The sequence below is a fragment of the Rhyacophila brunnea genome, unplaced genomic scaffold (assembly GCF_057557595.1).
Source record: "Rhyacophila brunnea isolate RB1 unplaced genomic scaffold, BYU_Rbru_1.0 scaffold_2, whole genome shotgun sequence".
In the NCBI taxonomy this organism is placed as follows: Eukaryota; Metazoa; Arthropoda; class Insecta; order Trichoptera; family Rhyacophilidae; genus Rhyacophila; species Rhyacophila brunnea.
Window position 1 is genome coordinate 22,611,539 of NW_028232859.1, and position 27,253 is coordinate 22,638,791.

Here is a 27,253-nt window from a genome sequence, read left to right on the forward strand (position 1 = left end):
GACACACGTCAGACGTCAGGTCAGATTAGCGGTAGTTTTGTCGTCGTTTGACTATGAATTTTATATCTCTCAACTTTTTATTGTCTTTATTATTTTTTGGATTTGTTCTGAAAACAATATGGACTTTCGGTCAAATGTTCATTCCGCCTACCTGCAATGACGGCGAAACATGTGTCAGTTCTTATTTAATAAAACATCCCAAGCAGGACCTTTGCATATTTACATCAGTTAAAAAGAAACCGAAGTACAATGATATTTCAAAGGTTCTTGAAATAAAAGACTTTGATTATAATGTTCCTTCTACAAGGTATCTATGCAAATATTTTTTCTGCTATCCCTTCATGTTTTCTTGTTATAATAACTGCTTACCCACATGATTTACTTAAGCCATCAACCTTACTGTAATAATGGTTCATTATTAAATGTAACAGCAATATTAACTATTGCGCTATTCAAAATCTTTCATGCGTAATATTTTTATTTTCTGTTAAGTATGTTTATTTATCAGTCAGCCGAAAACGGATTCACATGCAGGTAACCAACCTCAACCTACCGATTTTATTCCTGGGCTCTGGAAAAACCCACAAATGTACTAAATGTGGTGCTGATGACTAAACGAATATAAGTGCTGGTGACCAAGTTGAGTAAATCAACTTCAAAGTTCAATTATATTATGTGATTGTATATTCTACGTAACTGTTTTCAGCAATTTATAAATGAGATCTTGTTATCAAGTAATCCATTATTACTATTCTATGAAAAAAACCTTTAGGTTTTTCTATGTTTAATAATGTTTTTTGTGTTTGTACATTATAACTATATCGTCTATGTAAGTTCAATACCGCGGAAGAACTATTTGTCAAAATGTTCAGGAGGGACAAAAAATCTTGCAATTTCGTCAATAAAAAAGATAAAATATAAATTTAAATGCAGTTTATTGTGTCTTCCTGTTTTATATTAGAAAATATATTTTTACTATCGTATGCGTCTGTGCAAGTTAATTGCCATATGATTATTTTGTAAATCAGTTGGACCTTACGCGGTATTTCCGCAACTCTCGTCCGCTGTATTGGATCTAGGTATATATGTGGTCATGCTTGCTTCTTTAGTATGGATAATTCATGCGCAGTATAGATTTTAACCGAGTACAAGTAGTCTATTGGTCAATTTCAAAATTTGAATGCATCGATCAATGCGGCTTGTGCCGTTTAATCGAGAGCGCCAAAAATACGTATTTTGAACATATTTGCTCCTACGCGGTATTGAACTTACATGGACGATATATTGTATTTCTAAGGAAATAATAACACCATTACACGCTACTAGATCTATTCCAACTACATAATTCCATAACATCCAATAACACTATTTCATTTGCTTATCTTTGAGTGAGGTCATGCTTGTTCAATGCGATGGAGGTCTATCACTAATATCACTATAAAATGACAGCTCGTGTGGTTATCTAATCAACACACCCTGCAGAACTACTGTTAAACGTGTTATTTCATATTAAATGCATAGAATCATCATAGCATTTTTCTCTTAATTTTGCATGATTTTGAAATGAAGTTTTGTATTTAAATAGACTTGCGTGTCCGTGAGATATAATCAAATTCAATGTTTGGAATGAAATGCTTATAAAATACTAATTTATACAAACACAGTACATGTTTGAATTCTTTTTCACGCATAAATAGATGTGTGGTTATGTGAAAACTGCTCCTAGCTCGTTTTTTAATGATGTCACTATTAAATTGTTTCCTAGCATCTCAAATAATATTATGTTCATATTGTTGAAAAGGTAATTGTTGAAAAATTATGTTTATGACGTGAAACTTCTTTATGCACGGACAGTACTTTGCCATTATAGTGAATTCGGCTGTTGTGTACCGAAAAACCAAATTTGGTAATTGTGCAGCAGATGCCGCCGCATGAGCTTTTATATTTTTTTTTTACGAAAACAGTTTATTCCATGTAGACAATTTTAATAAAAACCTTTTTCTATTGTCGCATAGGCTTTTCGATCCAATAATTGTTAAGGTGACGCATCAGTGAAACGCCAAATAATGTTCAACTGTACGCGCGACGAAAATTTGTACTTGCTTCGCATTCATTGAGAAAACGTGGAGTCGGACGCACGTCACTTTGCTGCGTGATGGCGACGGGCCAATTAATTCTAAAATCGTGTAAAGATGACTAAAAACTTTACCCATTTACTTTAAAAAGCAAACATGTCAATGAATATATTATTATTGATACTAATAGAATAATAAACAGAACATAAAATGGACGTATGTTGGATTTATATGAGAAATAATATTTCGTTTGACAGGCGTCATTTTCACCCGCGACCCGCAATCCGCACATCGCCTAGCAACGATCTTTTTAGACCGTGCCTCAACTAATGCATGGCCTTAATTGAAAATTTGAAATTTTCATAAATTTTAATGCATCATTATCACAAACCAAGATTATATTTGGTAATATTAGGTTGGGATAAGTTAGTGAGATGTCTGGGGTTCCAGCGGCTAGCTCAGGTGTCTATCGAACCCACAAAAAAGAACGGATATATTTATGTTTGTTAGGTTAAATAAAACACTAAGTCTTTCTTGTGCGGGTCTTAGCGTTATATATTTTAATATTTAGTTGGACGACGTTATTTTGTAGTGTATTTTGTTTTTACAATCAGTTTCGCAGGTCCGTACACGGTGTACAAAGGACGCTTACTAACTTTCTTTTTTTTCTTTTTAAATTCCCCAAACCCACGCCGACTAGTAAAAAGGGCTCGTGATTGGCCAAATCTGATCGCATGATTTTTGATTCGGCGAATCACGAGCCTGACCCTGGCGCCGGCGCGCGAGGATTTCACCGTTGCGCAATGCGCGGCAAAATTTATTATATTTGAATACTTATATTTAGTCTTAAAATTATCTCTTTCATCCATCATCATTTACACTTTTTAAATTAAATTAAATTTATCTTAATTACACCTCCGCCCAATATGTGATTTTCACACACCGGACGAAGGCCTTTACTTATGAATAAAAAATACTTATGTGGTTGAGCAAGGAATCAGATTAGATGTTTTATGAAGCCGTTTCTAGAGGTCAGGGTTACGTTTCGACTTATGGCTACTAAATGATTATTTTACACCGGGAGAAGCCCTCCTGTAACAGGGGTGTATCATTAGGTTAGGTTATGTCGGGTTAGCTTTGGGTTGGTCTAAAAGGAAAGTTATAAAATCTGCGCATCTGCGGCACATTTACCCCAAATTTTTTGATCCATTTAAAAATTTTACCACTGGGACATTGGTAATTAAAATATGTCAGGAATATTTTTTCTTTTTATCTTTTACTACAGAGTCAGAGCAAGTCTGCCAATGGTGCGACACGTATTTCTGAACCAAATTTTTTCATTGTATGAATCAAAAACTTTAAAGTAGAGTCCAACATAATTATACACTAAATAACTATGCTTGCATTTGAAAAGGAAATCGTTGCAATCAATAGTTGGCCCGTTATGATAGTGATGATAAAAAAGGATGTATAGCTTAGATTTAATTTACCGTGAATGTTTATTATGATTACCTAAATTTTTCCATTTATGCATTTGCGTTGGCCACATCATTCTGCGACTACATATTAGGCACCTTTAACAGATTTGATTTCCACCCCTAAATTAGAGTTGAGCGAGTGACTATTATGATATCTTCATTTTCTGAGGCTTTTTATTTTCTGTAGCACATAGGTAATATGGTGAATGTAATTGAACTCATTTTATACATTTCAGAACTTTGTCACTTGAGATACCGCACAAAACTCGAAACAATGGAACGCTGTATCTTCATGTGGCATTGGGTGACACGAGAGAGAGACCGTGGAACTGGGATGAAACAAAAGCCAGGAGTTCAATAGAACGAATTCCTTTAGTTGTATATAATTTTCCGCAAGCTGCAACATTTAATTTACTTGAAAATAAGGTATGCATATTACGAATGTGACTGGTTATTAATTGAGAAGCTGATGACTGATGATGCATGATAAGTAACATCAAAGTACAAAATGAGGTTTACATGTCTAACTTGTTAATAAGGCAAAAAAAAAAATACTACGTAGTATATCTATCCATAAGAATATTAGATTTGCCTTGATTTTGATCCTAAGATTAGGTTAAATGTGTCCCTAAATTTCAAAACCCGCTATAACACTTTTTTGAAATAATTAAGACATATATATATCGTTGGATTCGTTATTAAAATCTCTACATGAAAATTTTATCGCCTCTTTCAAAATCCGCTACGATTAACTGTCATTTATGAAACAAAATCAATGTGTCTATCAAATTCCGCTATAACACTACTGAAACAATCAAAAACCTTTTTAGTTCAAAAAGTTTTTATTGATTTTCTCAACATAATGAAAAGGTGTTATAGCGGGTTTTGAAACTCAGCGACACAAATAGTCTCACTATGTATGAATGGTGTTGTTATTTCATAATTGGTATTTTGGTTGTCATGACCATGCTATCTTAGGCTGAGATCCATGGAATGTTTCAAATTGCTATATACATTTTTGCCATTTAACAGAAAGCGAAAAAAAGTAAATAAACATGGTGTATGCTAGAACTTGTGCATAGGACTGTGACAGATGATATCTGTCTTTCACAGTTTGCGGGTATTCACACAAACAACCAATATGCCATTATCGTCTTGCAAGCACTTGCAATATTTATAATAACGACTAGCAGTATTAAATACACCTTATTGTATCAACAACGTTCACATTTACTTTCGGAAATACATGATATCTCAGCACAATACGAATTTCTTACCATGTCAATAAAAAAAATATACGAATCTAATATTATACTTACATTACTTTTTTTTTTTTTGTCAACTGTCAATTCATGGTGGAACTGCATTGTATTGTTGTTTAATTTAATAAAACAGTTGAGAATGTCCTTCTGATGCGGACGAAACCGGTCCTAATTTATTGATTAAAAGTGGAATAAGTACTATAAAAAATTGCGTTTTATTAAATTAAACAACAATAATATACATTACTTCGTACACCGTCTCCACATTGGGTTAATTGATTCAGTAAACTTCTGATAAAACAATGATTAAAATATTTAAAGTTTACATTAACTAATAATGTATAGCTGTTCAATATTCAATTTAGACCATGGGTGGCCAACCCGAGGCCCGCGGGCCGCATGCGGCCCGCTAGGTGTCAACTTGTGGCCCGTGGAGCAGTGAGAAAATATCAAATGCTGCCGCTAGATGTGCTAATTTCGCAAATTGAGATTCGATATTGACTCTTGATTTTTAAAAGCAACGTGTGCTTTTTTCTGCATTTGCATCGCCATTCTCCGTATACGTGAATTTATTACCGGGAAATTTACAAATGGAACATTGTGAAATATGTTGTGATAAAAAGTTAAAGGAGAAATTCCATCAGGTTGGTTTGGAAGAGTTTTACAAAATATATTTGGACAAAAACAAATATCCTGCATTTTACAAACATGCTCTAATGATGACTTCGCTATTTGGAAACACTTACACGACGTGTGAACAGCTTTTTAGTCGGATGAAGCATATCAAATTCCGAGTGAGAACATGAATCACTGATGTGCATTTGGAAAACTGTTTGCGTGTAGGAACAACCTCACTCGATATCGATATCAATTTAGTTCTGCCACACAAAATCAAACTTCCACTAAAATTTATTATTTTTATATTATTTATTATTTATTATGTTTATTTTTTATTATTTAAAAAAAAGTCTAATCTAATAAATATGTTTGATTCTCATTTTTGTTTTATTTCATTAATATATAATATATATTTCTTTTTTATATTGTATACTAAAAAAAATCGGTTGTGCGGCCCGTTAGGAAATCTCATTCTTAGAATCTGGCCCGGCTGCCGAAAAGGTTGGCCACCCATGATTTAGACTGTGCCATTTGCATACTTTTCCCATTGTATGACAATTAAAAATTACATCTAGTGAATGATTCGTTGAAAAAAAATAGTTTGCTTAAAGGCGGACATGCTCAGCGTTGGTCAAAATGGAGCTTTTATTGTATTTTCAAAGCATGATCCTGGACATTCCTTAAACGTTGTAGATAATCTATTTATATAATTTTGAAGCCTTATTATCCTTTATATTTATTTACCTTATGTACCTAACCGAAAAATTTTAAACGGTACATGTTCAAATACGCGCGTTAACATGATCTTACTCCCTACTTCAGTTTTAGTTTGTCAATTTATGGCTACGGCCATATGTTGTAACTTAACCACCGGGGAATTTTAAAACTCTTGCTCTAATGTTTTAGAATATAGTCATATTTCAGTACATACATGTGCAGTGGTGTTAAGATTTTTTACATTTATTAATTTTTAAACGCATTTATAAAACCATTAGTATAATTTATGTCGACATTATTATAGTGAAATATTTACGATAAAAAATTATATTGATAATCTCTGTGATCCCAAATTTGGCAAGAATTAAGCATTTTATTATTCATAAAATGGGCAAGATTAACACATTGGAAGATAATTCTAAAGATACTAATTATAAGCTATGTCTTTGACCATTCAAGTGTGATAAACATCCTACGAATAATGATTGCTTTATAATAATTATTGACCTAAGAATATGGTAGTGTTTTTTTGAAATACGCCATTTCTTTTGGAATTCCCCGGTGGTTAAGTTACAACATATGGCCGTAGCCATAAATTGACAAACTAAAACTGGAGTAGGGAGTAAGATCATGTTAACGCGCGTATTTGAACATGTACCGTTTAAAATTTTTCGGTTAGGTACATAAGGTAAATAAATATAAAGGATAATAAGGCTACAAAATTATATAAATAGATTATCTACAACGTTTAAGGAATGTCCAGGATCATGCTTTTAAAATGCAATAAAAGCTCCATTTTGACCTACGCTGAGCATGTCCCCTCTTGAGTAATTTAAAATTATTTTAATGATCATCAGGAAATCAAATTTTTCAAAATCGCAAGAATTCTCACTTTTTATGTGGTGATTGATACCTGTAACTCGACATTGTATGCATCTCGGACTCAATGATTATTAATATTGGAATCTTTTTTTCTTTATCACAAAATATTATTACAGCCCATTATTTTTATTACAATACTAACCTGTTCGGTGGATGTACGTGGCAGTGAAAAACAAGGGACTGAGGAGAGCGGTGGGAGCTAGGTGAAGCTTTCATCCAACAGTGGATCGACCTCGGCTGATGATGACTATCTTGTTGCAGAAAACCTCTCAGTGATGAAATTTATGATTGTATTTCTTATTATTTTTTCTTTAACTATTTGTAATTTTTAGGCTCCAGATATAAAACCCGAATCAAATACTAGACCTGTAGCACACCTGAAGAGTAGTGTTACATTTTCAGTGTTGTCTGATCCACTCAAATTTCATCTCAGCCGAGTCCCAGGGGAATTGGTCAGATACATAAGGTATATTTTCTATTCCATGCGAAACTTATAAATAATATTCATCATCTCGAATATTCAACTTAAATTGCAATTTGTGTAATTTTTATTAATAAAAAATTTGTTTTCGTGTGATTGAGAGAATTTAAATCCCGTCAAAGCTCGTGATTACCTTTCTCTGCGCTTAATATAGTACTAGCTGCCCGGAACTGAGCAAATGTGATGTGGGACTTACCATTTGATAGTAAATTTAATATTACATAAAATTGGAATATTATTATCATTAAAACACATTTTAGATAAAATGTGCAACGGACATATGCAATCTTCCAATGTCAAACTAGAAATGCTTTATTTCTTCAAATATCAAAATTACGTCGATAAAGTAGGATCTTTAAGGTAAAACTGTATTCTAGGCATTGAATAAAGGTAATATTAGATAAATTACAGAGATGGTGTTGGCGATATCAAAATAATTTTAAATGTTACAAATGTGCGATCGTATGCAGTAAAAATAGACATATAAAAAAGTTGATATAACTGTATTTTTTTTTCAGGTTAACAACCACTAATGAATTCTTACCAATTATACAGTATAATTTTCTAAAAAGTAGGTCGCGTGACTTGATCGAGATTAAACATAATTCCGATATGTTAAATGTTTCACTTGATTATTCTCCTGCGTCGATTGGAAAGATGAGATTGTTGGTTCAATTATCACTGGCTCTCGAGTCGCTGTATTCTGTAGGATTCAATGAAAAAAATATTGATGAAGTCAAAGAGATATTTGCAGATACGAATTTGTATTTGATATGCGCTACGACACTGATATCGAGCTTCCACGTGAGTTATCTTGCTTTTTATTTGTCATTAAAGATACGTTACATCTCGTTTAAAATGATGCATATACATTGTATATTATACAGTATGGTGGGATTGAAAGTGTTCCCATGTCGGTCTAGTAACTAGTTGGTAGAACGGTGGCGATGATCGAAAGGTGTGGTTTTTTTAATGTATACATATTTGCAATAACTATTCCTCATAAAAAGTCTGTTAATATAACCTCCGTTCTACGGAGGGTGGCCCACATGCTCCGATTAGGAATGAACATGGAAATTTACTGTTTTATGATAGATATGTACAATATGTTAAGCTGTTTCTTGTATCAAGATACTTATAAGCATCATGCTTGCTCTATATTCTGATGCTGAAGCGTAACATGATGAGGTAGTAGTAGTAATACAGGGGGTCCTCATTATCCGAGGGTTTATTTGGGACTGAAAAAATGTCTCTTAAAAAGAAAGAAATGGGTTCGAAATTACTTAAATGGGTTTAATTGGGATACGTTTAGAAAAGAAAAAGACATGTGAGCAAAACAGAAATAGTGTAGGAGTGTGGGATTGACAGATTAAAAATGACAGTTGACGACTGTGAGCTATTGCGCTTGTGTTTTTATTATATTGTTGTAGTTTTGTTTGCATTTTCCTGCAAATTCGTAACTGCGGGGACTCATATATTGTATACTCGGATAATGAGGACCCCCTGTAGTAGTCGTGCTAAGGGGTCATCCATATTATATTATGGTGTGACATGTAAAATTTATACCAAGTAACCTAGTTATACGTGTGCATGTACATTTAAAAATCATTAATTAGGTACCTAATTAAGTTATATGTATTGAATTTTTGCAGCTGTTTTTTGATTTCCTGGCTTTTAAAAGTGACGTTTCTTTTTGGAAAGGAAAAAAATCGATGGCCGGATTATCATTCCGCACACTACTCTGGAGAGTTTTTTCTCAGAGTATTATTACCCTCTACTTATTTGACGAAAATACATCACTACTTATTTTGATACCTTGCATAATTGGAACATTAATCGAGGTATGTTGTCTTCGGTATTAACTCAATGCTTACGGGCCCTTTTAATTAATTTTGTAATTAACGTGTTAATTTGCATTTGAAAAGCAATTAGCAAAAACACAATTTTGTGCGGCCCGTAAGCATTGGGTTAAGTATTTTTTACTTTATAATTATGTTTTCAGCCCAATGTTATGATAATATGTACTATGATTAATTTTTAGCTTTGGAAAGTGAAAAAGATGCTACATATAGATTTCGATTGGAGAGAAAGAAAGTTCCTTAAAATTGTGGCGGACAAAATGGACAAAGCTGAGCTGCACACCAAAGCTGTGGATGCTGAAGCAATGAGATATCTCAGCTATATTCTGTATCCACTTTGTATCTGCGGAGCAGTCTATTCGCTCATGTATGAACCACATAAAAGGTTGGTACCCGCTTATTTTTTATAATTTTTTGTTGTGTGATGATTTATTAAATGTTATTTTATTATACGAGTTTTTCGTAAAAACCGGTTTTACGGCCTGGAATATCTAAATGTTTTTCACTGTGTTGCATGCTAAAGTACATCAATTTTCTATATTTACAAATGTATGGACTCAATAGTTAGTGAATTCATGTTGAACACCTACTTAAAACAATGCCGAATTTCTCAATATAAAATATTATTTTATTTTTTATTATTCGACCATGTCCGATCCTAATAAGATCATATGGGCCTCCACAGAGTAGAGGTTTGTATTAACAGATTTTGTTTTTACGAGAAATGGATGTCAGCCACTTGCTCATATACTATAAAATACGCTAAATAAAATATGTATACATACTATTTTTTATACAGTAAGTTAATACATTTAACGATGATTACTAAAAATATTTAGATTAATACACTATCAGAAAAAATTTTAGTATACTACGTGTCATATGACATAATATAGATTATTACAAACATCACAACATGCTGTCAAAGATGGCGACCTTAAACAATAGTTGAAACTTTAAACCCGCCAACCTTCAATGCGCCAACGTAGAGTATTATTTTTTTCTATACTTATCTACCAACTCAAGAACACTAAGAATGTTTTGCAAACACTGGCAAGTGTTGTTATATAAAAAGTTAATATGACTCCCTCTAGTTGTAGTCCCGACTAGTTGTAGTTTTTTTTTTTTGTTAGAATTTTGATATTTTCTAAATAATTAATAGCGTAGGTTATTTTCTCATATTGTAATCTTACTCTCCAGTTGGTATTCGTGGACGTTACACAGCATGGTGAATGGGATTTACGCATTCGGATTCCTGTTCATGCTGCCGCAGTTGTTCATCAACTACAAACTGAAGTCGGTGGCAGCGTTGCCATGGAGGTCTTTTATGTACAAAGCGTTTAATACGTTCATCGACGACGTGTTTGCTTTCATTATAACAATGCCTACAGCGCACCGAGTCGCCTGCGTCAGAGACGATATTGTCTTCCTCATTTATCTCTACCAAAGATGGTAAGTCTCAAATTGTACACACCTCATTATATTTTATAAAATTTATTTTCATTGCGGTTTGGTTGTGGCAGTGTTAGGATCGTGTCGGGCTAGATGGAATGAGCCGGATCATGACCAAGACGGGCAATGACACAAAGTAAAAATTATTAAAGATAGTGATGTTGTCGAAACATATGAGGTGTTGCCATCGTAGCAGTGTTGAGGGCGATTCACTATACTGGCATTGTAAATCTTTCGTGTACTATCTAATATTACTATGCCATCATATTAATCATTCTTGTACTTTTTAGGCTGTATCCAGTCGACAAATCTCGTATTGATGATTCACTCAGCATAGAGGAAACGGTTGATGAGATTCACGAAAAGAAAGAATAATTTTTGTAATAGGTAATTGTCACCACATTAAACAAGAAAGATTTAATAATATATTGTGTTAATACATAATTGTTACTACATAGAACAAAACAGATAATTGAAATTTATTTATTAAGTATCTGACAATGAATGCAATTATAGGAGTCGAATTAAGATTTTGTAAGTCCTGGACTAAAGGAACTTTGAGGTCTCACCGATAATATGTTCAAAAAGGCAGAGAAAGAAAAAATGAATATCTACGTTTTAATCAGCTGATACATGTGTTTTAGATTGTCAATACATTTTTGGCCTGCCTGACACTGGTTAGGTTACAACACCTAATCCGATGGAAGGAAGCTATTTAGATGTCTAATAAATTCCATTGTTTTTATCTGTTATTTAAAAAAAATCTTCTAGCTTAATTCGTTGACGGGTGGTTTATATTATGCACACATAAATTGGAAACCTCAGAAACATACCCATTAGAAAAAATATTGGTCCCAGTCAGCACCAATATTTTTTCAAATTAGGTAAGTTTCTGAGGTGTTCTGAATTATGTATGTTAGTTAATTAAAATAGTATAATTGAAAATTTAAATTTTATGGAATGAAACCCTTCCAGCTGGCAGAGGTCTCTGGGTAGGCCAAGTAGTATCGGTCAAAAAGTTTCAATACTCGCAAGTATCTGTATCAAATGATGTTTGTTCGCAACGGGTTTATTTATAAAAAAAATACAAAATCAATATTGCCTTCGGAAGAAAATTATCGGTACCTATCGAAAGATAATATCGAAGTATCGGTCAAAAAGTATCAATTCTTTTTTGATGGCTCTATTCCTGGGCGGTAGTCCCTAAAGCCTCCTTTGAGACCTTCCCTGTAACAACACGATATCGATTTATATATCGATTTTAACAAATGTTGGGAAAATGAAAAAAATGTTTTGAAGCAAAAATAAGTATTGCAAATAACATTTTTATTTTATTTTTTAGATTATTTTTAGTGGTCTACATACAAAAAAGAAAGATATCTCTGCAATACCACTGTATATCACCCCAGTGGTCAAAACCTTGTACATCATTTCTTACTATGGAAAAAAAAGACAGCAACTTAAAAATTGATTTAAATAATGTTTTCATCATTCAATGCCCAAGGAAATGTACAAAATTGTGGCATTCATAACTCAGAACTGCTCTAAATCGATATACAGTGTTGTTGCAGGGGAGGTCTCAATCAGTGACGTCCCTAGATAAAATACCGCCTCATTTTTTATCATCCTTGCATGAGTCCAATATCTAAGAAATGTGTTGTAAGGACTAAGGATACATTACTAGCAAAATATCAGACTAATTATTCGCAAATCTGCACATGTCGTTTCTGTTCACCAAGGATGTCGAAAGGCAACGGAAGTAAACTAGATATCGCGAACCCGACAAAACCAGTGAGCTAATTTTTTTAATCGAAAGATATTTTCGTTATTACTAAGTTTAGGTAGCTATTTTGGTACAAGTCGGTTATGAGGAATACAGCGGCAAACACATTTTGAAAATACCCAATATACTGTATTATTTGTTAGGTTAATCTAACCAAACCTAACCTAACCTAAACTAACCCAAACTAACAAATAATCCAGTATATCGGGTATTTTCAAAATGTGTTTGCCGCTGTATTCCACATAACCGACTTGTACGGCTATTTCTATATATTCCAAATGATTTTCTTCGATTTGCCACCCTTCGAGTAACTGCCGCCCCCAAGCGACGCTCAATCTGCCAATCCCCACGGGATGTCACTGGTCTCAATTATATATGGCGTTCAGTAGATGAATGATTGGAAATATATTCTAATTATTAAATAAAACTCCTCTTACTATGATGCTGTGAAATCTCTGATTTATAGTAATTATTTAAATCAGTAATTTTAAGCTATTTATTTATTCTATTTATTTGATGAATAAAAATAATGAATTTCTCTAATAGTGTGTTTTTAAAAATCTTCATTTCATAAGTTCGTCTTCATTGTATTTGTAATCGAAATAATCCAATTATTTTGTATCATCATTCCATAAACTAGTTTTTTTTAAATGGATAAAAGTTATTTAAAGAGGTTTTATAATTAATTTTATTATATATGTATAAGTTTGTACTGTGGCTGTACTATGCATATGTACTATCATATCAGGAACTAAAGACTTATGTTTAAATGAAAAATCAAATGTGAATTCATTTTATTGTGTTACTTTTCACATTCAAATTGATTTCCAGCAAGTGGTTTATAGTGTGATTATTGTATTTTCTACTACAACTCATACAAATAATTGTTTACTTTGATACAAAAATGAATGAAATAATATAATATGTATTCTGATGTCGCACAAAACATATATCAATATGTACTATTAAAAATTTCATTTGTAACTTTATTTTTATTATTCTTATGTCTATACCTCCTTATCCCTGTGTATGTATACAAATATTTCCTAACAATCAGTTTAATCTTACAGTGATGATGATGACAGACAAAAAATCAAAAATACAACTTATTTCAGGAATGGATTTAACAGTAGGTCTGAGTGTGCGGAGGAGTAGGATCTTCTCTCAAAACATTTTTATTGTCAAATAATGAAAAGATTTTTGGAGTCAATAGATATTCTGGATTATGATTGAAGACAACCATGTAATAACACATACAAATTCAATGACAATGACGACTTCGGAACCCTTTTTAAAAAGAAAGAAAAATTTATAGTGGAAACTATTACAACAGTTTGAAATGAGGCCTTTTATAGAGGGCTTTAATCTGTGATCTGTTAGTTGTGGAACTGGAGTAGGGAAAAGAAACAGTTGAATTTATATTTGAACAATATTCATATTGTAATCTTACATAAGTACTTATTCAGAAATAAAAAAAATATAATTAAATGTTTCTAATTATCTGTTAACACAATGTGTGCGTACGACACACCCGGTGTGGCCATACAAATATTGCTGCCACGCGTCGACCACGCTTGGTGTGTTCACTTCGTTTTTAAACAAAGTTATAGGGGTTAAAAAATTTGCAAGTTTTCAGGTACTCTGTACTGCATGAGATATTTTATACGCAGTGAATGTCTTAACTATATTTCACAACGCTTTTACATAAAAAAAATACAACTAAAATTTATTTGACTAAGTTATGTAAGTTCAATTTTTGGAAATTATAAATATGCTCCTGGTGAAAATAAGATTTGTAACCCCTGCAGTACACCATGGGAGGGGGTGGTGTCAAAGTATTTATTGCCCAGGGCGTCACAGTCTCAGGCTGGGCCTGTCTATGATACATATTAAGTTCAACAGTGCTCAATTACTATTAACAGATTTAGATAATACAAATGGATTTTTGATCTAAGATAATGTTTAATCAATTTTAATTTGCTAAAGCCGCGTTCAGCCGAAGCTACTGAAACTGTTTTGTAAACTAGCGATTTAAAACACAAAATTGTCGCTGATTCTCGTCATAAGAAAATTGCCAATATAAATTTTTTGAACATTCATCTAAGCTCCGGTCCTGCGTGTTAACTCGGGTTGCCCATATTGCACACCTCCTGTTTTGCCGCTGCCTGAGTCATAATTGCTATAAGCCTATTTCTCGGTGACGGCTCAGAGAGCAATAAAAATGTAATGAACATAGCGTGGTAAGACACCAGGAATTATTATAGGATCTCATTAAACAATTATTTAAAATTTCTGTGTTATCATAATATGTATTGTTCACGATTTGCAATAAAAATGTGAAGCATTTTGGTTTCCATTTGGGATTCGTCAGTTCATCGGAATTTCACGCAGTGTTTCACCAAGCCAATCCACCCCTAAAGATACCCACATGTTTCATATCGAGACTAATATGCCAAAAGGGTGTAAGTGACAATTTGCAACTTTAGTGGCAGAGCACACTGCAAGAAGTCGTGCAATGTGCGCACGGTGCAGGGGGCCTATTCGGCATATGCTTTTTACGCCATGCGCGCATCGCACGGCCACTCGCAGTATGCTTTGGCCCTTACGAAAATTCTCATTTACACAATGTAAAAATGTATTATTCGCATTCCTTTCTGTGTTTACTGCCCTTATGCAGCAGTTGCCTACCCCACAGAACGTTACTGACTTTGATTCAATAACGTATCATCTATCGTGCAGTTCACTAAAAAGTTACTGCATCGCATGTGTCAGTAATACATAATATTACATTTTATTTTGATGGATAAACAAACTTATCGGCAAATTAATATCGTTTCGCTGAGAATTTTGAATCTTCGTTAACAGTTTACAAAACACTCCTATAATATACTTACCTAGGTATGTATTGTTTTACGCACAGAACAAATTAATTATGTGTTTTCTAGTTTTACCTATTGAGTCATAGATAATTGATTATCATGCTGATAAAGCCATATTATGACCACATCTGACATGATTAAATTTATAATGTCAATTCGGAAACACAACAGATTAATGCAAATCAAGTATCGCGGGAAAACAACGAGTTCAAAAATTAGCAATTCATCATCATTATCGTCAGAGGTGAATTCATAGCTGAATGAAGTCCTCTCCGTAGGTCCTTCCACTTTTCTCGGCTCCTAGTTCTTCGCTGCCACGTACATCCACTGACCTTGGTGAGTTCGTCGATCCAGTGGGTGTAGTCGATTAGTGCCCACTATATTTGTCCAGCAGTTATCTACTAGCTAAATGACATGTCTGGTCTATTACCATTTCATCAACTTGATGAAGGTCACTTTTGAAGAAAGGTCCTATTCAGGCGCCTAACTACACTCCATGCCAGTTTGGTTCTCCAAGCAATGTCGTCATGCATACCTCAAATAGATATTTGTCGTCTGAGATAGACGCCATTGATGAAAGTCGCTTTAGGGTCAGCAAAGCAGTTTATCATTACATCTATCTTTAAACTTACTTTGCGACTTTTGTTGGCAAGCTCCTACTGTCTTTGAGGTATTTTGGGTGTATTTTTAAAGACAACAATTTGTCGGCAAAGCATGACTGACTGAGGTATTCCCCGTTAATGGAGATTCCTCTGTTCTCCCAGTCAAATCGCCTGAATAATACCTCCTCGAGACATGGTTTATGTGAGAATGTGTCACCTTGTCGAGCAACTTTACTAATAGGAAATCTACAAGACGGCTAATGAAGCCTTACACTTACTGTTGCATCGCTTTAGGAATAGGTATATGCTATTCAGGGTGTTTCCATCGATGATTAAAATATCCTGAATGGTGCAATTAAACTATTATTATATTAATACTTTCGACCGAAGGTACTTGATGGAATTTGAATTTAAATTCTAATGGATTCAATCCATTAGAATTTAAACTATTATTGTTCATTGAGCCATAGGGCTAAAAGAACTATAGCCCAGGGCCTCGAATTGGTAGGACCCGGAGCCCGTCAAATAAATTGAACAGTACTGTTTCTATATCTTGTAATCACGTGGTCAAAGGCATACAATTTGAATCAAATGATATATTGAGGAAATCTCATATTGCAATTTGGTTCTTTTATGCGTGATAGAAATTACGATTAAGGGGGGACATGCTCGTCGAAGGTCAAAATTGAGTTTTTATTGTATTTTCAAATCATGATCCTGGACACTCCTTAAACGTTGTAGATAATCTATTTATATAATTTTGAAGCCTTATTATCCTTTATAGTTATTTTAAACATTTGATGACTGCATAAAGTATTTTTGTTACATAAAATAGTATTCTTTCAAACCTCCCGCTATAATGTTTTAGAATATAGTCATATTTCGGTACATAACTGTGCAGTGGTGTTAAGATTTTTTACGTTTATTAATTTTTAAACGCATTTATAAAACCATTAGTATAATTTATTACGAGATAATTTTTGTAAAACATTCACGATAAAAAATTATATTGATAATCTCTGTGATCCCAAATTTGACAAGAATTAGGCGTTTTATTATTCAAAAAATCGGCAAGATTAACACATTTGAAGATGATTCTAAAGATACTTATTATAAGCTATGTCTTTGACCATTCAAGTGTGATAAACATCTTATGAATAATGATTGCTTTATAATAATTATTGACCTAAGAATAAGGTAGTGTTTTTTTGAAATACGCCATTTCTTTTGTCATTCCCTAGTAGTTAAGCTACAACATACGGCCGTAGCCATAAATTGACAAACAGTAATTAAAGTAGGGAGTAAAATTATGTTAACGCGCGTGTTTGAACATGTACCTAACCGTTTTTTTTTTTTTTTTTAAATGGTACATGTTCAAACACGCGCGTAAATATCATTTTACTCCCTACTTCAATTATAGTTTGTCAATTTATGGCTACGGCCGTATGTTGTAGCTTAACCACTGGGGAATGACAAAAGAAATGGCGTATTTCAAAAAAACACTACCTTATTCTTAGGTCAATAATTATTATAAAGCAATCATTGTTCATAAGATGTTTATCACACTTGAATGGTCAAAGACATAGCTTATAATAAGTATCTTTAGAATCATCTTCAAATGTGTTAATCTTGCCGCTTTTTTGAATAATAAAATGCCTAATTCTTGTCAAATTTGGGATCACAGAGATTATCAATATAATTTTTATCGTGAATATTTTACAAAAATTATCTCGTAATAAATTATACTAATGGTTTCATAAATGCGTTTAAAAATTAATAAACGTAAAAAATCTTAACACCACTGCACAGTTATGTACCGAAATATTACTATATTCTAAAACATTAGAGCGAGAGGTTTAAAAGAATACTATTTTATGTAACAAAAATACTTTATGCAGTCATCAAATGTTTAAAATTACTATAAAAGATAATAAGGCTTCAAAATTATATAAATAGATTATCTACAACGTTTAAGGAGTGTCCAGGATCATGGTTTGAAAATACAATAAAAACTCAATTTTGACCTACGACGAGCACGTGGGCCGTTAAGCAATCATAATTATATGAAAAATAAACCTTTTTTTTAAGTTACTTTTTAATAAGTTGAGTTTTTCCCCACAGAGTATCAGCTCAAGTCTCTTCAAGTGTAAATCCGACCCTGACTAAACAGTTCTGATCTTGGCAGCACCTTCTTGTTGATATAATTTTCAATACATGACAATTTCGTTCATGAGGGGCTCGGGATGAATACCCATATGGACGCTCCCCGCTTGCCATCGGTGATAAAACCAATTCGTCACACATTTCGGCTTACAATTACACTGCATTCACAGAGTCCATTGACCCTCATTTGAATTTTGAATAGTGTTTTGAATTCAGTTCCAACCTACCTATTGAACCAAGAAGACACATTCTTCACTAAATACTTTTCCCATCACAAACACACTGTGTAATCTAACATAACGATATGTTATACCTACTCTTCTTTATAATTGCAACTGTGTCAATAAATCGGTTCACTGTAACAGTCTTCATCCTGAAGTAACACTCCACCAAAAACATTCCACCCCTCTCCTATGATTCCACCCAGTGGCGGCTCGACGACTTTCTAGGTGGTGGGGTTTAGTCATTAATTATCAAATATATGTACAAGTATGTACCCACCTACATTCTCATATTATTATAGGTACATTATGTACGAAGCTACTGATAAAAATATGATTTTATTAATGGGGAAATGAGTAATTTTCCAGAATAAATAATATGATTATCTAAGTCGTTACTTAATCTCATCTAAAAATCGTGCTTCAAAATATAAACCCAATTAATAATATTAATTATTATAAATTTACCATCAGTTTTGAACAACACCATACAACGAGCGTTTTTACTCACCTATGGGGTCATTCTATTCGGTCCCTAATATGCGTATAATAACGCTGATGCATTCACATACTTTGTAGAAAGAGATTTCTACCGCAGCAACGGGATGGGACTGATTGACCCCGTCAGCGAAAAATAGACGCAATAGCTTTCTTAATTTGTACATAGGTGTCACCGTGAAATAGTACGTATTTAATTTAATAAGTTATTTTAATACCGCGTAATCATTATTATGTTATTACATAATTTAAAATTATTGCTTTATTTGTTTGTATAATAATAATAATAAATATCTCACTAATATTGCGACGGGTTTAGATAGATGAAATAAATTAAATAATTTATTTAATCATTTAATTAAGTAGGTATATTATGACAATGATAAAAATGTCAGACGTTTTTTACGCATTCTCCACATGATAACGATGTGGGGATGGTCCCTATGAACCCTTAAGGTAGAGCCGCCCCTGATTCCACCCCTTATTCGTCCGAAACCAAAGGGCGGTTTGTTAGTACCTGTTCTGATGAATGATCTGTTGTCATATTCTTCTTAGCAACAAAATTGAATGAAATAATTATAGAAAACATTGATAGTCCCTTTGTTTATATTGAATATCGAAAGAAAGGTATGTACCTACAATATGACGCCCGATTTTATTTTATTTTTGGAGATTCAATAGCATGTAATAATAAATCTTACCTAATTTTGAGCACCTCAATTTATATAATACAATGATAAGTAATTACTAATTATAATTGTCTACGGAGGCTTTGTAATCAAAAAATAATGATGAACAAAAATTCTCTATTGAGAATATACACTACCAGTGACATCCCTAGGCAAAGTGCCGCCCTTAAGCAAACTGAGAATGTCGCCCCCTTTTATTTTCAGTTTCAAATTGTCTTAAAAATCGTTAGGTACCTTCCTACTACCTATTTTATTAATTATTTTCGGCACTCTTAAACAGACAAATCCAACAAAATATCATTTCCACGAAACCTACTCTCAAACTTTAGATAGGTACGCGGAGGTCTGTGTCGCCGACAGGGTCGGAGCCACCTTTGTGAAATGTTTGCCTGTGTGATAAACCACTATTAGAATACCTACACATTACAATGGGTATTGTCGTATTATAATAAAACATTAGTATGTCGTCAGGATTTTGTATGCTTCTTTTTAAACTAATATTTCGATACTTTCTAATGAAGTGACCGCATTGTCTACCTCATGGAAGTAATATTTTGTATTCGTTCCTTCATTCGCCGCCCCTATGCTACGCATAACCTGCTTATCCACATGTGACGTCACTGTTATTGATAAATTATAAAAATACTTTCATGTCTCTATGGACATTAATTATTTCTGCCCAGAAATATTGGAGTTTGACCAACTGTGATAAAAATGATAAGACTCATTATCTTGCGCCAGTGACGTCCCAAGACGAAATGCTGCCCCTGGGCAGCGCCAAAACCACCCCATTTTTTATACAGTTTTTTTTCATCCATGCACGTGTCGTTTCTGGTCGCCATCGAAGTCGAAGAACAACGGAAGTAAACTAGCCATCGCGAACTCGGAAAAAATACAGTCCTGTCAAACCTTTTATGTCAATTAATACATTTTGTTTCCAACCAGTGAGCTGATTTTTTAATGGAAAGATATTTTCAAAATTACTAAGCATATGTAGCTATTTATATATACCTATACCGAATGATTCTCCTCGATTTGCCGCCCTTAAGCGACGCTCAATCTGCCTACCCCCACGGGACGTCACTGTCTTGCGCGGATCTATTCTACAGGCCAATCTTAATAAACGCAATCACAGAGTTCATAACAGAGTAAAGTTCATCAAATTATAGTGATGCCATAAGTAAAATATCAAAATATATTAGTTTATATCAAAAAAGAATTGGCACTACTGATTGATTAATAATGGATATTTGAAGAAACCAGACTTTTGGTATGTACCTACCGTTTCGTAATCATAATTAAGAAACATGTTTTCTCCAGTCTGAAATCGGTGTAGGTAGGTACCCACTTTTGATATTGGTACCTGCTAGCCTAAATGAAGTAGGTAATATTTAAAGTTACTGTTTTTCCTTATTATTAATTTCATTGTACCAAGTGCCTACCTATTTATTGTAATGTTCTATCTATTTAGAAGAAATAAACTTGAAATGTTAAATCATTTCATACAAATTGTGGTTAAGTTACTTCAAGATTACGAGGTCAAACTATAACTGTCGCTGTGAGATACTTTGGTGTTAGGGTTTGCAATCCCGTGATATTAAATTCCGGTATTCCACGCAATCTTTTTATTCCGAAATTCTGCAATTGAAAATACTACAATCTTAAGATTTCGGGATTATTTTTATTTCGTTTTTGTGAACTAAAGAAATATCTATAAGTACTTACTTAATTTAAATAGAGTGAGTTTATATTTTTAAAGCTCTATAAAATTACTTCAGTAAGTACAAATAATGACAATATAATTATAGGCTACATATTTTTTTTTAAATTCATGTTGTATCCAATACCGGGATCTCGAAATTGAAATCGAGAAGTCTAATCCCGAAATCCCAAAATATTCTTCAGGTGAACAACAATAAATTACTTACTCAAAGTAGGCATCTAATAGGTATTAATAATGGATAACAAGTACCTACATATATATTGTTCCTTGATAGCTTTTAATCGTGGGTAGGGCGAGCTGGTCAATCGACCGGAGCGCCGAGGCCCGAGAGAGGGGCATCTAATTTTGAAATAGGTATTTATATATTGTAGACCCGACACGACGTGCGGATTCATGCGGATTCCAAGTTCACTAGAAAGAATGTCATGGTCGGCAACCTTGGTACAAGTATGTCACTAGCTCGACATGGAGACCTGAGATCGCAGCGAGAATAATATCATCCCGAATGCATGTAATAATATATCAAATAGATTTGGTCTTCGCTGAATTCAAAATAAATGAAGATTGAATTTAATGAGGAGCCTGATCTCCAACCGTTCAATTTACTCTCAAGCGAAGTCAAAGATGACTGCGTCGTCTGCATACCTACTCCGAATTGCAGTTCTTCTTTGCAACCTGCGTTATTATGAGTCAGGAGTTTCCCACTGTCGGGGTTCACCGTCTTACTCATTATAAAATTGATCACGATGATAAAAAGAAAATGTCTGCATTCAGTCAACTTAGAATTGCGTGGCTGATAACATAATGCCCCCTGTTGAATGCGTGCGTTATTGAACGATTGAATCTTATGGATATACCTACTAGTGCAGCGCTCGAAATGTATCGGAACGCACCGGACCGCATTTCTCGTTCGTGAAACCCCCGAGACCATCAACTCCATCTCATGGAAAAATAAAATATATTTTCCGATTCATGAATAGTTAAAAAGTAATAAAATTATTTTACTTGAAATTTATAAGTACACTTTATTTATATTTGTCAAAAGAATAATAATTATGACGAGGCGTACACCTCGAGTTCCGTCTGCGGCGCCGACAACATTGTGCTCTAATCTTGCATGCCACAAGTATAACGACTGCTGTTCCATTTGACCATCTGACCTTGGCAGGCATATAACAAAATAAATATACTTCATACCTACACTTATTTTTTATATCAATTACATAAATATGTTAATATTTTCGGAAAAATTACGAGCACTCCGGTTCGTAAAACATTTCCTTCATTACAAACACTCGAGCTCCTGAACCGACATGGTGACGCTTTATATAGTTTGGTCATGCTCCGGATGCCGCCCAGTCAGCGGTTTCTTCTTTTGTTTCTTGTTTTTTTATTAAACACAGGCCATGAAGCCCAATAATAGTGGTAAAACACCCAGGCTTGAGGAATTTACTATGTAAGTGTATCTTGACCTCACCGGGAATCGAACCCAGAACTCCGTGACGGAAGGCCAGCGCCTTACGCACTGCACCACGAGAGCCGCCGGTGGTAGAGCATGCGCTGCAGGTCATATATGGGGGGAGACGCGTGATGTGACAATGGAACCAAGAAAATGGTACAAGGGTAGTATTTATTTTTATCGGTGGATTGGTGATATTATATGATATATTCACTTTGAATTTAGATTATTCGATTGTTCGGCAGTTTTGTATTAGCTTTTTTTGTTACTTATTATAATTTTTAATTTTCGTCTACGTGCTCCTCTCTCATACGGGTACTCTTAACTTAAAACCATGTAAATTCAGTCAAATCACATTTGAGTGCATGGCAACTTCAGTCTTGGGTAACTACTCCTGAGACATTCCCAGTCATTAAAAATTAGCTACACATCAAACGTAGGGTCCCGTGATACGCCCGATTAAGACCGGGTGTAGTGCGGGGCGGTGTACTTATGGTGGGCTATCAACCTCAATGATGTTATTTTATGATTTGATTGACGAATGAATTGATTGTCATGGAAATGTTCTTTCTTTCTATTTACTATTGTTTCCCTTCCATTTTCTGCCATTTTCTTGAAGTTGTATTTTTCTTCAGCTCGCGAAGTAATGCTATATTTTTTTTTAAAAAAATCAAGGGATTCCAACATTTTTAATCTCGGGACGAATCGTTTGATCGAACGAATTACCTGGATTGGAGATTCCGCTATTGCAGACCCTACTTAGTTACTTGTATAAAACGGTATACCTACCTATCTCCACTTTCACCAGCGCAGTGCATGGACCATTTTGTTCATAAATTGCAATACTTCAGTGTTACTTAATTTATTACTTCGCAACTTTATATAATAATAGGTAGTTAATCGATCTCATACTATTGTGCATTACAAATATTTTGGTACATCAGCTGATGTTGGCTTACATTAGGTATAATTATTTAGAAACACGCCTAGGGAAGTGCAAACTTTATTTCCCGCGTAATTTACAGCATTGATAATAACGGTTCCCGCCAAACACGGTAAGTCATATAGAATTCCAATTTTTAAATGTATTCCTTTGTACTTACTTAATTATATTATAATGGTATAACATACTATGATTATCTTTTGTCTTTGTTATCCTATTATTTAAAAACGAAAACTGTATAGATATATAGGTATCTGTAAAAAGAAAGAATATAGCTGCCAGACCTCCCTGTTATAAGTTGGAAAACGAGCAGGGTTCAATGCTATCGAGAAATAATATCTCTTTACCTTTACGGTATTATACACAGCTTGGTATATTGGTTCAGACAAAACAGTCATTTCATTTGAAATAAAATGCTATACGCGAAGTATGTATACTGTTTGTCCAACAAAGTTGTTGTGCGAGTCAGATGAGCGTAACGAATTCGGTCAATGTTAATAATTATTGAATTGATCCAAAATAATAAAATATTATCTACCTACGAGCCTACGACATTATATCAGCTGGTAGAGGTAGACGTTAGGTAGGTATGTGTCTTGTATAGCTGCAAAATGAATAAAAAATATTATATTTTCAAATACATTCTATAACAGGGGAGGGCAAACTGCGGCCCGCCGGGTATTTTTTTGCGGCCCGCCATCATTAATTGTACTTCTGATTACGAATAACTTTTTTATAATTTTTTAAAAAAATATTGACAATAGATTACAATTTGAAGAATTTTTGTTGTTTCGTAAAAATGTATTATCTCAGTACGTCTTTCTTGCGTCTCGTCTCACACTATGTAACCACTATTTTCTACGTTGAACATCGTGACACATTTAAATACTGTTAACTCTGCGTTGCAAGGAAAAAAATATAATGCCTAAGATAAGGTAAAAAGTTTGAATGGATTTCAATTACAACTCAAGTTATTCCTTCGACAAATATGAAATAACAACGCGGACCACTTTCCAACTTTGAAGTTGCTGAATATACCAGAATATAAATTTGAAGAATATGGTAAAATTATTAAAGCCCTGAATGACGATTTTTCACAAAGATTTGGTGACTTCCGAAAAATTGAGACAAGTTTAGCAATAGTACGCGACCCATTTTCAATAGATATTGATAGTGTACCGACAGAGCTACAACTTGAGATTATTGATCTGCAGTGTGACACTGATTTAAGAGAATTGCATTGTCGTGAAGAAATCTCCAAATTTTACAATGCCCTTAATTCAGACAAATTCGACCAACTTAAAGATTATGCAAGAAAAATGTTCGTTATTTTTGGATCAACCTATATATGTGAAGAAACATTTTCGATCATGAACCTCAATAAAAATTCTTTACGGTGAAATATCCCCGATGCCCATTTACAAGCAGTTTTGAGAAAATCAACTACAACATTAACACCTGAATTTAAAAAAATGTACACCACTCCATTCTTCTCAATATTTTTTTTGTAATGTTTATTTTTCGTGATAATAAATAGTGTATATCTAAAAATGGTATTTTGCTTGCGGCCCGCCGCTCATTTCGAATTCTTGAATTTGGCCCTCCATCCAAAAATTTTGCCCCCCCTGTTCTATAATATAGATTATAGGACATAAGAGCCAGACAGGCAATGGTCGCCCGTCGGATAGTATTTCACTTGCCCCCAACGACTCCTGTTGATAAAGTAAAAAACTTAACGACGGTCAGGAATAATGTCATTGCGGTCAGGTCATAAACCCAAGGAATACAATGACTCCGGAATGTCCTCAAATATTACTGATAAATTACATGCGCGTTTCCTTTACGCGACAAACGTTAATGCATCATTTTATTATTATGATATAGATGTAACTGTTGAAAACCTATCTTTACGTATCCCATATAATATTTTCTCCACAGTCGAGAATTAAACTTTGTTTCAGCCTCACCAGAAGGCACACCGCTTCCCAGTATTTTTATGTTCCTTCCGTTATGATAAGTTTTGTTTTTTAACTTGGGATTGATGTTTAAATTATATTTAAGTAGTTATATTAAAGTTCAAAATCTGCACTGAACCCATTTTCGGCCAAATTAAACTTAATAAAGTTTGACTCAGAGTTACAGATTGCCGCCAAAAAATATTCGCAGGTAGGTATTTATTAGGACATTGGCACCATCAGGTACCTATAAGTAAGCACAATATTTTCCTTAAGATGTTATATATATGTACCTAATGTGTGAGACTTGCACGGTTGTTTGCTATCGTAATATATATTTTTTGAGTTGTCACTGCGTGCTCTTCCTTCTTCTTTCCTCGACGTTTTGTGCTCGTGCAGGAGCTCAGAAGATAATGTATTGAAGTGCACTGTTGGGTATGTGAATGCAAATATGTAAATATTGTAAATGATAAAATAATGTGAAAATTGTCGTAAATAATCCGTCGGCTCTGGAAAATATAATGTTATTGTTGGTATTACAACAATCAACAATCTGTGACAACAATGTTATTTATCTATGATGGAAAATTTATGTGAGAGTGACATTAATATAATATTTGGTTTTATATTATCAGATTAATGAGATCTCATGTTACCTACCTAATTGATGATGATGACTCGTATTATACTGACCTGTGCTCACAGAGCTACATTTGTATCGTAGTTACGTATTTCAAACATTATATCAATGCAATGTAATCAATCATTTTTGATATCACTAATAATTTTATCAAAATAATGCACAAGAACAATAAAATTACAAATAATGGTACAACAATCCTTTTATGATTATTGATTACCCAAAAATTTTGTGTGCCCAAAAAGTGTGTATCGGCACAAAGGCTCTCAACCTGTGTGCCGATAGTGTAGTGTACGGTAGTGAAATGTGTCGCAAGATATTTTGCGTAGGGTGAAATTCAAACGCCTACTCTTAAGGGGGATCCTATATGCCAAAAGAGAACCTAGCGGAAAAATACGAAGCTTGCAATTTGAGATTTTTTTTTGATAATTTTCAATTTCAACTGTATTTATTAATAAATTTTTTAAGTCAAAGATAAACTTACAATTGTAAAAAAAATGTGAATTTGTTACTAAAAGCACATACAAATACACTGCCCTTAACCTCAGCCATAGCTAGGTGGGCCTGCCAAAGATCCTGGCATGGGGGCCCGCTTCAGGATGTGGGGCCCATGATAGAATCCATTTGTCAATGAACGATGTTGAATTTGGATTGATTACTATTGAAATTAATTGTGCTAATAAACAAGCACATTCATCGCATGAAAAACAAATTAATTTAAAATTTAATAATAATTAATTTAATAAGTAATAAAACCTTGTTTTTTATAATTTTTTTTTTCATTTTTGTATTAGTGCATTTTTGCCTATTTAAAGAGTTGTCTGTATTATTTAACGAAATAAAGGGGGGATAGGCGCCAAGATTAGATTTTATT

At 33.6% G+C, this 27,253-nt stretch overlaps 1 protein-coding gene across 3 annotated transcripts in view; it reads left to right on the top strand.

The window, feature by feature from the left end:
• The window catches only part of LOC147072063 (lipid scramblase CLPTM1L), a 27,541-nt gene continuing 288 nt past the window's right edge, over positions 1-27,253 (top strand). Inside the window, exons 1-9 of one of the 3 annotated variants that reach the window (XM_085947650.1) lie at positions 1-307; positions 3,790-3,979; positions 7,365-7,498; positions 8,032-8,317; positions 9,166-9,354; positions 9,555-9,757; positions 10,573-10,824; positions 11,115-11,211; positions 13,723-14,071. In XM_085947650.1, the coding sequence (XP_085803776.1) occupies positions 54-307; positions 3,790-3,979; positions 7,365-7,498; positions 8,032-8,317; positions 9,166-9,354; positions 9,555-9,757; positions 10,573-10,824; positions 11,115-11,199 (1,593 nt within the window). In that variant the 5' untranslated portion in view covers positions 1-53 and the 3' untranslated portion in view covers positions 11,200-11,211; positions 13,723-14,071. Of the gene's footprint in view, positions 308-3,789; positions 3,980-7,364; positions 7,499-8,031; positions 8,318-9,165; positions 9,355-9,554; positions 9,758-10,572; positions 10,825-11,114; positions 12,504-13,722; positions 14,072-27,253 lie in introns of those variants that run through there. The other 2 variants (XM_085947649.1, XM_085947648.1) reach the window with 2 other exon arrangements.